Below are 17,102 nucleotides of genomic sequence, written 5' to 3'. Positions count from 1 at the left end.
ACATGTAATTATAATAATATTTTAATTATGTTACAGTAAACATATTTTTTATCAATATTATTAGGCAATCAGTACAAGTACTACATGTCTATATAACAAAATTATAATTATTAAAATATTATGTATAATTATGTATATTGTAATTACACAATTATAATATTCATACAAACGCGGCATAATAGTAAATTCATAACATATGATTACGGAAATTCTATCTAAGCTTTGTCGAAGGGTTCCAGCCAATTGTCCCAATAACCAGCAAATCGAAGAGGATCAGCTTCGGGATCAGTGATCGGTGTAGGTGGTTGCTTTGTCATTTCCCTTTTGAACCGTTCCAGCATTTGGATCGTCACCTCCAGCGTCTGGGGGTTCTGTTCGGCCACATTTCGATACTCGCAGGGGTCTTGGAGAGTGTCAAAAAGACAGTATCCGTCAAAACATTCATACCGTTGGTCGGGTTTTGGGTTGGATACGCGCTCTGGACACGTTTGGCCGTCGACTTTGGCCTGTGAACGTACAACGTAAAACATGTCCCGAGCCGTCGACGAGTTCATGCAACCGTCTCCGGCCAAACAGTTGATTTCCGATAGACGTGAACCGACAGCACTTGCCACCACACCGGACATATTATACTCCGGTCCTTCGTTACCAGGATCCCCGCCGTACTTGAGATTAAAAACCATGTTACTTGTACGGTTACCTGTCAGAACACGTGACGAGCGAGTTGTTAATGATTAATTAAGGTGACCGGTTATGTTCGTGTAAAATCTAATCACAGTATTTGTGTCTGTGCATATTTATGAGTTATACCAAGGCGTAATTACAGTGCAAGTTAGAAGCGTGACAAAAGTTAGGTTTAGTGCTTAAAAGTGCATACAATTTACATACATAGAAATGTTCAAAAATTGATTGAACTTTGCAACGATACTAATGTATACTAACGATACTATCTAGAAAATTAAAAGTTGAACATGCATCGTATTAACTAGGTATCTACAGCACTAAAGTATAAATATTTTTTTTACTTTTCACAACTTTCCATTGGTTGAAAATTAAGGCTTCCTCTCCACTTTTCTCATCTATATTGATTAAAACATTTGATCTTGCTTGTTCTAAAGTATCAGTTAAGCTTTTCCACTGATCGACACCATCAATTTTACCTAAGTCTTCAAAATTCCCACCTAAAAATAAATCATTTGTTCATAAAAATCGGAGATTTTTTGGAGGAACAATACTCAAATTTTTTCTAGATGAAATGAAACAAAATTCGAAGAACTTAAATAGTTCGAGAGTTGAACACGTGAGTGAAGCACGATTGTACCATATAGACTAATATAAACTTAGATAAGTGGGGTTGATTTAGTGGGGCTAGAGGTAGCGATTTATAGATAATTATTATAATTATTGATGAGCATTGTTCCTCTAAAGCTCGCAAAAAAATAATGTATAGGAAAACTGTCAATATTTATTGTTTTGTAAATAGTGGATAAACATAATTACTTTATATTTTGTGACTAATTTTTAATGATATCATAATGCAAAAAAAAAGGATAACGATAACACTATATAATTATAGAATACGATAACATATTTATGACGGGTGGTCAATGTAAGGTAAGCTCCGACGCGTTTTGTAGGTGGAACAGTCAAATAGATTTTGTAGGGGGGGGACATTAGCACCCGGTCGAAAATTTTTGAATACGTCTAACATCTCTGACTTTGAAGGTAGTTAATTATTGTAAAAACTTGTATCTAGTTGCGAGGTCAAAAGTAAAAATGTTCATAGAAGTCCGGAACAAAAAACAAAATAACCGAAAATCAGTAATTTGTACTCAAAACCAGTTTTCTCAAAATCTATTTTTTTTTATTGTTCAGACTGTAGAGACTTGACATTTTTACCAAATGTTCACATTAGAATTTGCCTACTACACACAGCATAATTTTCTAAATATTTTGAATAAATATCAAATAAATATTTTTAATTTATTATTTTTAATTTTCGATCAATTTATGAAGTTATAACTAATATCTATGTTTTCTTATGTTTCATAAATTGTTTGTTCCTTGATTAAATATAAAAAGTCACAGTTTTTTTAACGCACATTTTTTAAATTGGGGCTTATACGTTTTAACGAAACTCACTAAGATCAGAACAATTTGGCAATTATTTTGTAGTATAAAACTCATAAACATTTTAATTTTATCACCTTGGATTTGATAATTTGATACAAGATTCCTCATAAGCTTATGTACTGGAAATGATAAAAAAGTTAAGCGTCAAGTTGACGAAATACCTTTTAGTCCACTGTCTCTTCATTCTTAATTGCATGTCATTATTCTTATTATTTTATAAATTTAGCTTATTGTTCAGTGTCTACTGTGAGAGGATTGAATAAAAAAAAAGTGTATTCACAAAGATTATTTATGAGCGATTGCAGTCAAAGCAAAAAAAAACTCTTCAATACGAAATTTGTAAATTATTTTGTAGTTAACAATTAATACGAATTTATAGTTGCCCAAAAATCTTATAAATATATAAGCACTATATTATTTTATAGACGTTTGATATTTGATGGCCAAATTTTGACGAAATTATGAACCTATTTAATCGAAGAATTGTGAATTTATTAATTTTTTTGTGGTTCAAAAATATTATTCATGATAACTTTTACGTATAGGTATTATTACATTTTACCATACATAATTACATTGACAAAAATGTATATTCATTTTAGATGCTGCCTATTAATACCACGAACCTCTTCACACTGTTCCACGGTAAGTTGGTATTGAGTATTGACTCCACTATATTAATAATAACAATTGTATGATACACTATACACATATGATATTAAACTGCTACCGAAAATAATTAAATAGTAGTATTATAGTAAATGCAATGTTTTCTTAAATATTAATTTAATTTTTAATAAAATAAATTAACATGATAAAGATACAAATATAAATATATCATAAAATGTACTTTGTAATATAGACTGACAGTCTTCGCCCAAAATCGTTTTTCGTATGGAATGGTGTATCTATAATTGAATTAAAATTTAACACATCCATCATAGTGGAGAGAAGTAGGTCCACTTGACACCCATTGTATACAGCCGAACAGTTATACATACTGGTTCGATTTTTTTATTTTATATAAAATATACAATATAATATAATAAATGCCAAATGGTTTTCTAGGTTCTGCGTATCTAGGTCAGGGAACTTCTATAAAAACGATATACAGCCGAACAATTACCCAGTCATATCATTATTGATTTCTGGAAAAACATTTTGATTACATAATACACAAATGCATACATTCATAAACATTTTTCTCCTATATTAGAACTACCTCCATCGGTAACAAGAGAAGAACATTTTGTTGAAATTTTCATTTCCTAGTCTTTACATATGCTGTTTTTAAACGGTATGTTTTCACCAGGGTACACGAATTTAAGACATACCTATATATTATTAAACCTATAACTTAACCAATAATAATATCCAATTAGATGGTAATAAATGTTATGTAATCGATTAATGATGTACACCATTTATGATGACTGATGATAAAATGAAACTGAAAAAAAAATAATATTAAATAAAACAATAATAAATATGACAACAAGAATAGGCGACAATTGAAAAATTCAAAATTTTCACGGTTTTTAGATACTGACCAAATTGGTTTTTAGAACTGTCCATTTTAATTTAGAACCACCCGTTAGCACAAGTTCTAGACCAAGTTGGTACTACAGACTTAAGACTTTGCACTTATTTTAATTGTTATTTTATGGTTACACGTGTAACTAGTACTATCCACTAGTAGCTATGTTAAAATTCTGTTAGGAAATCGTAATAATGATAATATTATATGACAAATATATAGTTTATTTTTAAGAGTGAAAGTCGCTCTACTACCTACATAGTAGCTATAGTTTTCAAAAGTGTACCTTGTTATTCAGAATAAGGTTCCTATACTTAAACCTTATACCACTATAATGAATATTTTAAAGGGAAATTGTACATTCTCCCGAATCTGTAATAACTTCGTTTTTACATTATTTTTGTATTATTACGATTTAATGTTTGTAATAATATAAACTTACACATTTTTAAAATGTAATATACGTTTGAATTTCATTTAAATAAACTATAAAGTAAATTATAGTAAATAATAATAATAAGAAAAAAAATTTCAAATTAAATTAACATTTATAAAAATACCTAAACATAATGTCCCTGGATAGTTGACTAGTTTTAATATCCAGGAGGGTTAATTTTTAAATTTGAATTAAATCATTAATTATTATATTATAAGTAATGAAAAACGATTCTGAGCTGCCTGTCAGCCTATACGTATGTCTACAAAATGATTCGTAATTTTTGGTTAATGTTATCTACTTGTTCATTATATTGTTCTTTTTTATTTTGGGTCTTGGTGGATCAGCCTGTTTTGCAATAGAAATAAAATAATTTACAACAATATGAGGGTTGATATTTATTATGAATTTGTATTTTATGGTACAGAAAAAACACGGGTCTGTAGAAATTGTCATTAAAATGTGGGTGCTTATTAAATGTATTGAGTGTCAAATACCTAAGAATAATAATTAATTAATTAATGCTCAAATGCCCAATGGAAATTCTGAGGACATAAACATGCGATACTAAAATATTGCAAATAAGTATAGGTATACCTACTGGCTACTGTACAATAACGTAAGGGAAATTTTCATTCACTATGTATTATATTATAAAAGCTATGTCACCTAACTAGTCGAATAATAAATATAATAATATTGGAATGTCATCGGAATATAAAAACTATGGTACATAAAGTCATTGATAAGTCTAAAAATAATAAAAAGTTTGATTTAGTGTTACCTATAGATGTTAATGATTACGAATTCTGACTATGTATAAATTATATATAATATAATATTGATATAGGTAAGTACTGTTGTTTAAATGTCACGCATACTTATAAGTTGTAATAGGTAGGTATTATTTTTTGTTTTAGAAAAAAGTATTTAACCTCTTACGTGAATGGTTGTATACATATATATAATTTTGTCAAGGTATTTTGTGTGGTTAACGCACTAACTATAAATAAAGATATATAGATCTAAAGACGTAAAGTGATAAATTAAATATGCAAGACATAATGATTTAACAAAATGGAATTTTTAAAATAAAAAAGTATTTCACTCGTAAATTGAATATTATATATATATTATGATTTGTATTACCTCTATACCTATACTTTTTTCTATATTCTATACAATACCCATGTGTCGCGACATCGAGTTATTTAGTAAGCATACCTATGTAGTATGTATAAATGGTTAAAGCCAATCCTTAACTTTATGTCATTATTTACCCTCGTAAACTTCACATTCGCAAAATAGTCGATAACATTATTTAACTTTAATTACCTGCAGCTGTATATAAAGTGGGTAACCAATCAGTAATATGAAATAAGTTTTTAGAAACGATGTTTTTTTGTTTCAACCATGGACTCCATATCGCAGCCACCCCACGAACTCCGCCTTCGTGTACTGATCCCTTTTTCTAGATTGAATAAAATATTAAACCTTTTTATAATCAATTGACAAAATATTATTTTGCTTGATTTTCATATTATTATTTTGAAATTTCCGATTCCGCCACTTATATACCTATTTACAATCACCAGTTATGTTCTTGATCTGATCAAAATTTCCCAGAATCTGCTTTACAAGATAAAACAACACTCAAAAAACGGTTCGACTGGAACCACGACACATGCAGTAAATAATATTTTAATGAACTTCACAAAATAAATCATACCCCTCTCAAAGGCCAATTTGATCCAAAGTTTTCATGGCCCCATAACGGATCATCCGTCGGCGCACCGTTGTCTGACATAAATACCACAATAGAATCTTTTAGCATTTCATTTTCGTGTAGTGATTCGATTATTTTTCCTACAGAGTCGTCCAACGAAGTCAACATTCCTGAAATTTGTTCACCATTTATTTCATAATAATTGTTCGTATTTCCAAACGAGAAAATATGGAGCATAATTTCATCAACACCGAGATAGGGTATTATACGAAATTAATTGGTAGAGTGGAGATGCGTGTTCAAATATTCCAGATTCCAAATAACAAATTTACCAATAGTTTCTTTTCGTGATTTTGGCAACTGAGACTGGTTTGGGACTGGTGTCCTAAAATTGGACCAAAATTGTTCTCATAATGAAACGGTAAACCATAAAAACTAATCGAAACATTGTTTTCTCATTAATTAATGTTTTTTACTCGCTTATTTGTTTTAGGTCTGATACACAGAAATATCTAGGTTAGATAACTCAGTGTATGTGAATATAAAATTAAAAATATTTACAACCTGTTTGGACCAATAGCGTAGTTGTAATCATTTTTTTTTTTTTGGTGGGGAGGAGGCAAAATATTGAATTGAAAATGAACAGTGGCATGTCTAACTAGTGTGCTTCAAGAAAATTTTTAGCGATTTTCAGATGATGACTTGCTCAAGTAGATAATTAAATTAAATAAAAACAACTGTAAAACCTATATCTTTCAATAAAAATTCAGCAATAATACATTTTTTTTTACATATATAGGTAGATAACATACGACACAAGTAATCATTTTTTGTAGATAGCATCAGACACGTATAACTTACTTTACTGTATGATAAAGTAAATTAAGTTGAACAAAAAAGAAAATTGTCAACTTTAAATAGTTTGTTTTCTAATATAAAAATATTATTCTCACCTGCATAAAGCCTTCTGTTTTCGTTTTCAATATAACTGAATGCCTCGTCGTTGTAGGTTTTGTTTGAGACTTCCAAATGATTTGGGCCCTTATTTCCAGAATGAACGGCCAAATGACTTACCATTAAAAACATTTTCGTGTTTTTCTGTTTACTTGATTCTATGATTTTAAGAGCTTCTTCTGTGAAAACATCAGTTGCGTACCGATCCCGGTCCATCTCACTTCCTGCCCTTTCGAATCCACGTCTGGCATCGATACCGTTCATTGTGTGCTATTTTATTATTAATGACTAAAGTATAATATTATTGAACGTAAACAAATTTCATAGGTACTTATTATCTTATAAACCGTAGAAAAATTTTGCTTACTGTAGCGTGTGTGCTGTTTCTATAACTAATATATCCGTTCCAGAAGCCGAAATGACTGTCAAATCCCCTTTGTGTGGGAGTGAAACGTTTTTGGTAACAGCCCAAGTGCCATTTTCCCACCAAGTGTGTTGAATAGCCCAACCCTTTCAGATACTTATAATTAATCAAAAAACATTTCAATTAACGACGACTGTACTAAAACAAATGATTTAATAACAAATGTATACAATCAAGTTTACTTGAGGTAAAATTGTTTCATTCGTTGGCAGTGCTTTAGCCTGACCAGCAGCAATGGGTGGACCTTGAAAGCCTATCAAGTGTAAACGTATAAATTAGTGTTTTGATGTGTAAAAACACTCAATAATAATATTTATAGGCAGGTACTTTATAATATATTAATGTATTTTGAATCGTTATCCAGTATATTATTTGGAACATAGAGAGCTTACCAATTGCAGTTAAAATTACCTTTTCATATACAAATAGGCAATATCGCGCTAGGTTATTTTCATGACCAATCGTACGAAATAACAACCAAATTACATTAATTTTATTCAACAGTACATATCATTATTTTACATAATAAAATATAAATAATTTAATATACATGAATATATAATTACAATTAAATCACTATTATAAATTATAATATTATTTTACATTTCAGTTTATTTTTATAAAAATGTATATTAAAAAAATTATTTAAAGTAAAAATATAAGTAAATAGAATTTTTTCAGATTCAATAAAAAATTTTGTTCGTCAATTTTATGAATTAACAACGAATATCAAAAATAGTTAGTACCATTTGTAAATTTTAATCTACCTAATGATATACATGAAAATTTAATTAAAATATATTAAATCACGCACTATTTCAACTTTATTTTAAGTTAATAATAATATTAACTGATTTTAAAAATTTTTTGATAGTAATTTTTCTGGATTTGTGTTCTTTCATAATAGATTTAACTACTATTTTAGATTTTGACGGAACAATTTCTTTTGATTTATTGTGTCTGTATATACGATAATAAGTCAAAATTATGCTTCGATTTTCAACTTCTTTATATTTTACGATGGGAAAGTGAATCTAGTTGGTGTGTTCTGAAGGTCAAAATTTAAAACTCCCACTAGTTTAGCATCGTGAAAAACTACAAAATTAAGATAGAACGGTAATTTTTACTCAAAATCTATTTTGGTTTTTGATGTAGCTCTAAAAAAATTAACTTTAGATACATGACAAATTCACTGAATGTGTTAGCAATTTCTATGAACCGTAAAATTTTATCGTTGATCTTTTTAAAGGCATATCAAAATTTCAAATTTCATTAGTTTTTTAAGTACTGAAGATAAAAAATTTTTCGCTCGAATCTTGAAACTGTAATACAACGTTTCACATAAGATGTTATTAGTGAAAATTGAAAAAAAAATTGAGCGTAAATCCACATTAATTTTTTATGAGTTACTGAAGTTTGAATTTTGATAAAAATTGTAAAAAAATTTCTTTTTATGCCTAACATTTAAATATTTAGTACAAGTTTCTTCAGAAGTTTGTCTACCTTTTTCGAAAAAAAAGACTGATTCAATTTTAAAAAGCGTTTTTTGTTTTTTCTAAAAATATCAATAAAATGTATTCGTTGGGTCAAAAAAGCTCTTCACACTATCAAAATATCAGTTAAAAAATACATAGGGAAAATTGTTAAGCTAAGCATTAAAGTTCAAACTTTAACAAAATTATGAAATTGAAAATTTACAAATTATTTTACAGTTAAAAATGTATACAATTTTTAATTTTTATAGCTAAGGATTGAAAATTTCAAACGAGATTCTTCATAAGTAGTTCATACAGTAACTTAAAATTTAAAAAAATATGTAATTATGGTTTTTATAATAGTTTTAAGTTCAAATTTGGACGAAATTAGATATTTGAATTAAGAATAACAATTTTAGTTTAACAAATATTAATTTTTTTTGTCAGTTATTCTTATACTTTCCTCTACTAGGTTGGACATTAACAAGTTAATAATTTAAAGTTAAGTTACTTTTAACCAAATTAATGAACGAATTATTTTTTCCCATGTTATTCAGTACTATACGAGTTTAAAAAAAATAAAGGTAATTATTAACTTCAATCTTAACTTAAATTTTTCCATATCAACTTAACCTAACGAATCAAAAAAAATTAAGTAACTTGCCAAGCCTTGTCAGTTTTTACCTTAACAATCAACATGGCTGAGACATTATTTATTTACGCATACCTACCTGTATTTCTATGGAAAAGAAATAAATCTAGGTTTTATTACTTATAAGCAGGGTTCGGGACTTATAGCACTTAAAAACACAATAATAAGCGCTAAAATATGCACTTAAAACCCCTAAAATATGCATAAAAAATTTAAAAATATGCATTTAATATATTTATTATTTTATTAATAATTATTAAATACAATAAGTGTACTTAATATAAAAATTTTAAAAAAATCAACTGATTGTTAACTTGTTTCTTAAATTTAAGAGTTTTTTTAATTTTATTCGTCAACTATATAATGATGTGAAAAATTAAAAATTAAATTTTTCATTTAAATCAATAAATAAATAATTTTACATTTACCGGGAATACCTTTAATTTCAAAGAACGTTTAATAACTGCAATATATTAAAATTATCGTATCGCTCGTATCGCAACGTATTATATAATATGTATAATGTAACGATACAGGCAATCAGGCCATCATAATTTTTTCAAACCACGAAAATTATAAGAAGTTGTGGGTTGTATATAGCAAATAGGTACATAAGACTGCGAGTAAGCTGCATTACTATTTTCTTTTTTAGATAAGGTTGAATTTGTGAAGTTGAAATTTTGAAAATTTTTCTAAAATATGCAAATTAAGCACAATATTGTAAAAATAAGCAGTTTCCGGCAAATTTTATGAAATATGCAAAAATATGCACATTCAAATTTTAGATTTGGTTTCATGGTATAGAGAAATGAATTTATTTCGCACTCTGCTACATTTTACAATAAATAAAAAAAGTATGCTGTTGCTATAAGTCCCGAACCTTGCTTATAAGAGATCAAATGAACCTACCATAGCGAATCGGGTATTTGCCGGTAAGCAAAGCAGCCCTCGATGGAGTACAAGTAGGCAGGACATAATGACGATTTAATATCGCACCGTGATAAGCAAGTGCATCGATATTCGGCGTGGGTATCTGTATAGATCCATGAAATCCAACATCATTCCAACCCTGTGTAAATACATTTAGTCAGCAGATCAAAAGCTTAACACTATAAACTGATAACATAAAATTATTATTGCATGTTTGTATATATTTTAATTCATAAGTAACTCGTGCACAGTTACATATACATCGTGTTTTTAATAACGTATCTGTTACGGGCAATGTACACATTGCCCGGTCAATGTAAACCATGCATTTTTTTTTAACCAACTTATATTATTTTTTATTATTATTATAAATTATAATTATCACTTGTTTATAGTATGGATTTTTTTTTTTAACAATCATTATTAATTTTATTTTTGTATCATAATATTATGAATATTTTGATGGGCTAACAAAAAATATTATAATTATATTTTTATAATAAATTATAATTTTATTTTTACCTATTTATTTTCACACGATTTCGAAGTATGGCATTTTGAGTTACATTGTCTGCTTTTCTACACTCGATTCTTAAATAGGCAGTACGATAAGTAACAAAAATAAGTTTATACACAGTGTTTCAAAAATGCATAGTTTATTGTATTATGATACATGAATAAAATTAATAAGGATTGTTTGAAAAAAAATCAATTCTATAAAAAGGTTATACCTAACTATAATTTATAATAATAATAAAAAGTAATATTAGTTGGTCAAAAAAAATTCGTGATTTACATTGACCGGGCAGGACCTAATTAATAATCAGTTATGACAGCAATGTTTGTTTTTAATATAATATACTGTTTTACACTTTGAGTTCCGTGTGTATCAAAATAAATACACACATAAAAAACGTACGTACCTAGAATGTTTTTTTCCCCCTAGTAAAATATAATTGAGTAACATTAAAAAAAATGTCCCGACCAGAATGGTCAATTTTGTCATTTTTGGTGGAGCACTCACTTTTTAGCGTTGTAAAATATAATTAAGACATACATAATACACCAGTCTGAGAGTGGGTATAATGATGAGTGAAGAAGCCGAGTGTGTATGAAAACACAATACATTTCAATTAGCTATAACTTCCAAACTAAGAGTGCCAAATTCTGATTTTATCATAGTTTTCTTTTAATTCAGAATGCATTACGTTTAAAAAAAAATTGCAATAAAAAGGGTGTCTGGTAAAATAGAAAATTTCTCATAAACTTAATATTATAATACTAACCAGATCATCGGCAACGATGAGAACAATATGCGGTTGTTTTTTGAGCTCTCTTAGCAAAACGTTATCGGTTATCTGCAAGTTCACGATTAATATCAATATGCCAGTTATACGGATATTAGCCAAGTCCATGATGATCCGTGCTTCGTTGAGTGATTTATTTTAATGATCTATGAGCAAGTATCTGTGTTATGCAGTTTGGCGACACATTGAGAGAAAATAAAAAACAACTCGTTGATTTGACCTAAATTTTTTTTATAATTTAGGTCAAATACCTACGTAATATTACAAAATATCGCATTGTTAGATAACTTATATTAACGATCATAAATTATTTGATACTGGATACAAACAACTCAAGGCTATGTTACCTCATAACAATTATAATAACTTAACTAATAAGTTGAAAAATGCTGAAAAAAATTGATTTTTTTGGTACAAATTGTTTAGGTCATATTGATAACGGTTATCTCTTAAATTATGTGGTATTATAGTAGTATGTTAGTGTAGTTGAATTATCGTTTGGTACAACCATCTCATGGCTACTTATAATAACAATATTTTTAAATATAAATGTTTGGAAAAGTAAAAATCATGCAAGTCAAGTTACAATTTTAAAGACACTTCACAGTATGAATATTTTCAGTGGTACAATAAACATAAGACGACATATTATGATTTTAATATCTTTATTTAATATGACTTTAATATAATTTAAGATATTCGTACCAAGTTTAACACAATATTATTGTAATATTGTATATTATACCAACTTTATAATAGACTTATTTGATTATAATTTATAAGTGTTGAAAATGAAGAGTTTAAAAATACGCTTTGGTCGGTAAAAAAAAAATGGTATCGTTATTATTTTCCATACTTCAAGATATTTAATTATTGTATCATACACAAATTAAAAAGATTATATGAATATCAACAAACAATTTTTAATTTTACTAATTTTTAATTTTTAAATTTTGCACTAATCTGGTTACATACTAACTACTAACAACGTTTATTAAAAATTAATTCGTTTTATTTTGTTTTATTGGTAATATTATGTTAATATTATTAAAATACAATTTTTCAACATTATTTTTGCCAAAATTAAAAGCATTTTTTTTCGTTTCTTGAAATATACATATACAATGATGATTATTTATATTGTAAATAGTTTAGATTCTGAGAGGAGCGATGAATGTATTGATTTTACAATGATGTTTGTTTTTATATTTATTTTTTATTTAAAATTTTTTTTTTGTCTGTCATAGCAGTAGAAGTGCTTCAATTTTCTTCGATAGCAACTTTTCTGGTAGAAAAGCAGATACAATACAAAACAGTAAATACTAAATATCTCTCATCTATTTTATCGGAATTAAAATCAAGGAATGACTGGTGAAAAATATATTTCTTAAATATATAAATTGTTTACCAACTATCTCAAAATACGACCGAACACATAATGGGCGGCACATAATGATTAAAGTATAACCTTTGTATAATATATTGAAACTAAATTATATTTATCTATACAAAACTAATTGCCTTTTACAATAATGACAATGTTATAGAACTAACTGGTTATCTACTACGCACAACTTGGACTTAGACCCAATTACCAAATAATTCGTGTATGATCATTGTAATATACGTGGTGTTTAGATTAGAGCGACGGTGCACATTTAAGACCCACTATTTATTCTTATGTGCTGTTTATTTTCTACCTAGATCTGATATAAGCTTATACAGCTCACATATAACTATATGAGAATCATATGTGTAACTATTGATGTTTTTAATACATATTATATTTAAATTCTTTACCTGCTTTCTAAAACTGTTAACAACTACTAGCTTGTAATATGTGTGATAAATGTATCATATTAGTTATTAAGTAAATATTAGTCTCTCTCTATACCTAATAATATAATAATATACTAATAATGGTTTTAATACATATCAAACAAGTATAGGTACCTACTACCTACCTATATTAAATTGTTCAACAACTAAAATCTTGTATACAAATTGTATCATATTAATGAATCTATATTGTAATTGGGCAACCGTTCGTCTAAATAAACAAATAGTTTGTGATAAATAATTATAAAAAAAGGTTCCACCACTTATATAGGGATATTTCAAAGAAAATCAAGTATTTTATAACATTTGATCATAATAATATCACAGTGGTTGGGTTTTTAAATTAAAATCTTTATTGATTATAATTTCATAATATATAATAATCGTAAATAACGCAACTTGAGATTTAACAATATAATAATTCCAAAAGTTGTTCCTTTGTACAAAATATAAATCCTAATTATTCAACCGATTGACACCAAATTTTCACTACAAGTTGTTGCTGGTAGCCGGTAGTTAATACTAATATTTTGTAACTTTGATAACATTTTATTACAAAGGAAAACATTTGTACAAAATTGTAGTTGATTTTTCGATTAAAATTGATTCAATTTAATTGATTGTAATAATAGGTAGGTACCTAGCCACCTAGGTAATGAATGAATATGATACGGAGTCTTTAATGAGGGTATGTTTTATATTTTACGTACCTTATAGGTAATTTATGCCTGATATAATAATTTCTAGGAAATCATACTTTTTAAGAATGACAATTAATTAACGAAGGCATTATAAATGTTACTTTAAGTATTTTTAATGTTGGTCATTTTGGCACCTAACGCACCAAAATATCGTGAAGATAAATAAATACAATTTAATGCACTCTACCTATTAATAATTTCGAACAAACAAAATAAATTTAAAATTAAGAGTATCATACAAACATGACTTAGAATAAAATTCAATACGCAAATATATAAATATATAATACTTACTGTATTATTAGGGTATTTGCTTCTAAAGTTAGGTAAAGTTGTACCGTAGTTGTATTGTATACGCCAGTTTTTATCAGTTTTTATGAAAATGTAGTTTATTGAAAAAAGACAAAATAATTGAAAAAATAGACAATATTAAATTTAAGGTAGAAAGGCAACAATATATCGAAAATGTACGTCATACTTTATTTTGTTAAAATATATTATATGAAATGTATTTATCGATATTGATGGATGGCCGAAAATATCACATAATAAGTATATAGACTTACGTTTTATGTAGATAATCTATTAGATTTTTTAAAGATAATAATTTTGATTTTTGATCATGGCAATATCATTATATAACGTCATTATAATCCTTTAAATTTAAGAAAACTACTTGGAATATAACAAAATTACCTATTAAAAGTATCAACTTGAATAAATTGTATAACTAAAAGTGCTTTGTCCCTAAAATTGAACGATTTTCTTATTTTGTTGTAATTTAGTAACGAATAAAAAGAAGACACTTGGAATTTTGATCAAATGTTTATTTTGTATACATCATACATTTTTCATAACTTCTTGACTCATTTAAAATTGTAAACTATCCTGCATAGACATCATTTTAAATTTAAAATGTTTCAAGATTATTTTTTTCTTCGCATATTCATAACATTTTTTGGTTGGATCAGAAAGTTTGAAAAATTAATATAAGGTTCCTCACAAGTTGTTATTAGCAATTAAAAAAATATTAAAAATACATAAATACGAGTTTTTATTAGTATTTAAAGTTCAGTTTAAAAATGATTTTGTAGTTACAAATTTATAAAATTTTCAGTTTCTATAGCAAAAGATTGAAAATGTACAGCAAGGTTTCTAATTAGCAGTCACCTTAAACTGTCGCCTTAAAACCTAGAATTAATTATTCTTATAACATAGACCGATTGGCAGACCGTCTCCCTCCAGAATCGTTTTCGTATATCATTATATACTTCATTGATTTCAAATTTTGCCCCTTAAATTACAATGTACGCAAGTTTCCACCTTTTTAATTTTAATATTACCAAATTTTTATTATTAAAAATATTATTATCTGAACAGTGATTATTTCTTGTATTATTTAATTATTTATACTTTTTTCTTTATTATTATTATTGTTATAAACTTTTCCTGACAAAGTCATCCGACTTATTTTTGTTGCAGTTTTTTTTTTTTGTTAAATTTAATAATTGATAATATCTAAAATTATTTACAACAATTTACATATAGACGTAGAATATAGGATATAATATTAATGAGAAAATAATTATAATAATACTATTTTTAGTTAAAATGCTTTTATTTTTAAATTATTGTTGTTATAATAACTTCACTATCTAAATTTGATAAAATTAAAAAACTTTCAGCTCTAATTGTTTTTGGTGTCATCTGAATAAGTGACGAGATAACTTAAAAGCATGGAGTTGGAACAGGTGGTATTAATTTTCTACGTGCATTATACATATTTATTTTTACCTATGATATGCCATTTGAAGTTAAATTTGTCGAGTATCTTATAGTACTGCTATAACATTCTAGTCCCATATTTAATATTTTAGCTATGAATATAAATAAATAAATAAATAAATAAATATTAATTTTCTTAAATGTAATTACCCGGTTTATCACGAATATCTTCCATCGATTTTATTTTTAAACTACTACTTAGTTCTTGTCTTTCAAGTATTTGGTTTGAAATTGGAAGGCAAGAATTAATGTATCATCATTTGACGAATTTGTCAAAGTAATATTATGTTGCCCCACTTCAACAGTTTTAATAAATTAATTGCAGTTTTTTTATTGTACCTCCATTTAATTTCACCAGACGCGTATTTGATATTTTTGTTATACTTATAGTTGTTAAACAAAACCAATATATTGCCTCTTTGGCCAGTAATTAATTTTATTTCATAGCTGCATTGCGACATATAATGCGGTCGGATATCTTTCGTTCACAAGCGGAAGAACACTACGAATGATTTTGTTCGTCTAAGTATTACTAAGTTACCTACTGTAAATAACATCATTGCAGGGAATTCTCTTTTCTGATATATGAAGATAAAATTATTTTTAAATATTAATAAATGAATCAATCTAACCTTGAATATTTTATAAATTTCGACGTAGGTCTGTAACAGATATCACACAGATAACACTGAATGTAAGAGCCAGGCAATAAAATAAAATTGCCGGAGTTTCCATATACACATTACAGGTAAGAAAATAAAACTGACGGAGTTTATATTGGACCTTTTCATTACCTTTTTATCTAACCAGTATTCTGATTTCTGTAGGAGTTTAGAATCGCCCCATATTATTATACCTTTCTTTTTTTTCTTCCTTATTATCGAGAACCCAAGGAGGAACTGCTGTTGGCATTGCTTCTCCACCTGTCCCATCGTTTATTGTGTACATATACAAATAAATAAGATACCAATTGCACACTATGTTGTGCCCCTCTCCACTACCAAATGGACTTTCCCTATCGCTAGGTATATGTCCACCTTGAAGTGGAGCTCGGGGGGGCATGTACCAGTTGCCCCCAAAAGTACCTATTTTTATACCAAATCCCCCCAAACTACCTAGCGGAAAAAGTACCAGTTGCCCTCAACCAAATGAACCAGTTGCCCTCACATGTTAATATATACACAAATACAATATATAGCTCGT

General features: G+C 27.4%; 1 protein-coding gene across 1 annotated transcript; it reads right to left on the bottom strand.

The window, feature by feature from the left end:
- On the bottom strand, nucleotides 1-11,979 carry LOC111033759 (arylsulfatase B-like). The gene is made up of 9 exons (XM_022314669.1): nucleotides 11,554-11,979; nucleotides 10,247-10,406; nucleotides 7,393-7,463; nucleotides 7,154-7,306; nucleotides 6,786-7,056; nucleotides 5,836-6,002; nucleotides 5,442-5,577; nucleotides 1,026-1,181; nucleotides 1-700 (listed from the first exon to the last, which is right to left on the bottom strand). The coding sequence occupies exons 1-9, from the start codon at nucleotides 11,680-11,682 to the stop codon at nucleotides 216-218; spliced, it is 1,728 nt and encodes a 575-aa protein (XP_022170361.1). The 5' UTR covers nucleotides 11,683-11,979; the 3' UTR covers nucleotides 1-215.
- Between the last annotated feature and the right edge of the window lie 5,123 nt (nucleotides 11,980-17,102).

The sequence above is a fragment of the Myzus persicae genome, unplaced genomic scaffold (assembly GCF_001856785.1).
Source record: "Myzus persicae strain clone G006 unplaced genomic scaffold, MPER_G0061.0, whole genome shotgun sequence".
NCBI lineage: Eukaryota > Metazoa > Arthropoda > Insecta > Hemiptera > Aphididae > Myzus > Myzus persicae.
This window is presented reverse-complemented; position numbering and strand designations above follow the sequence as displayed.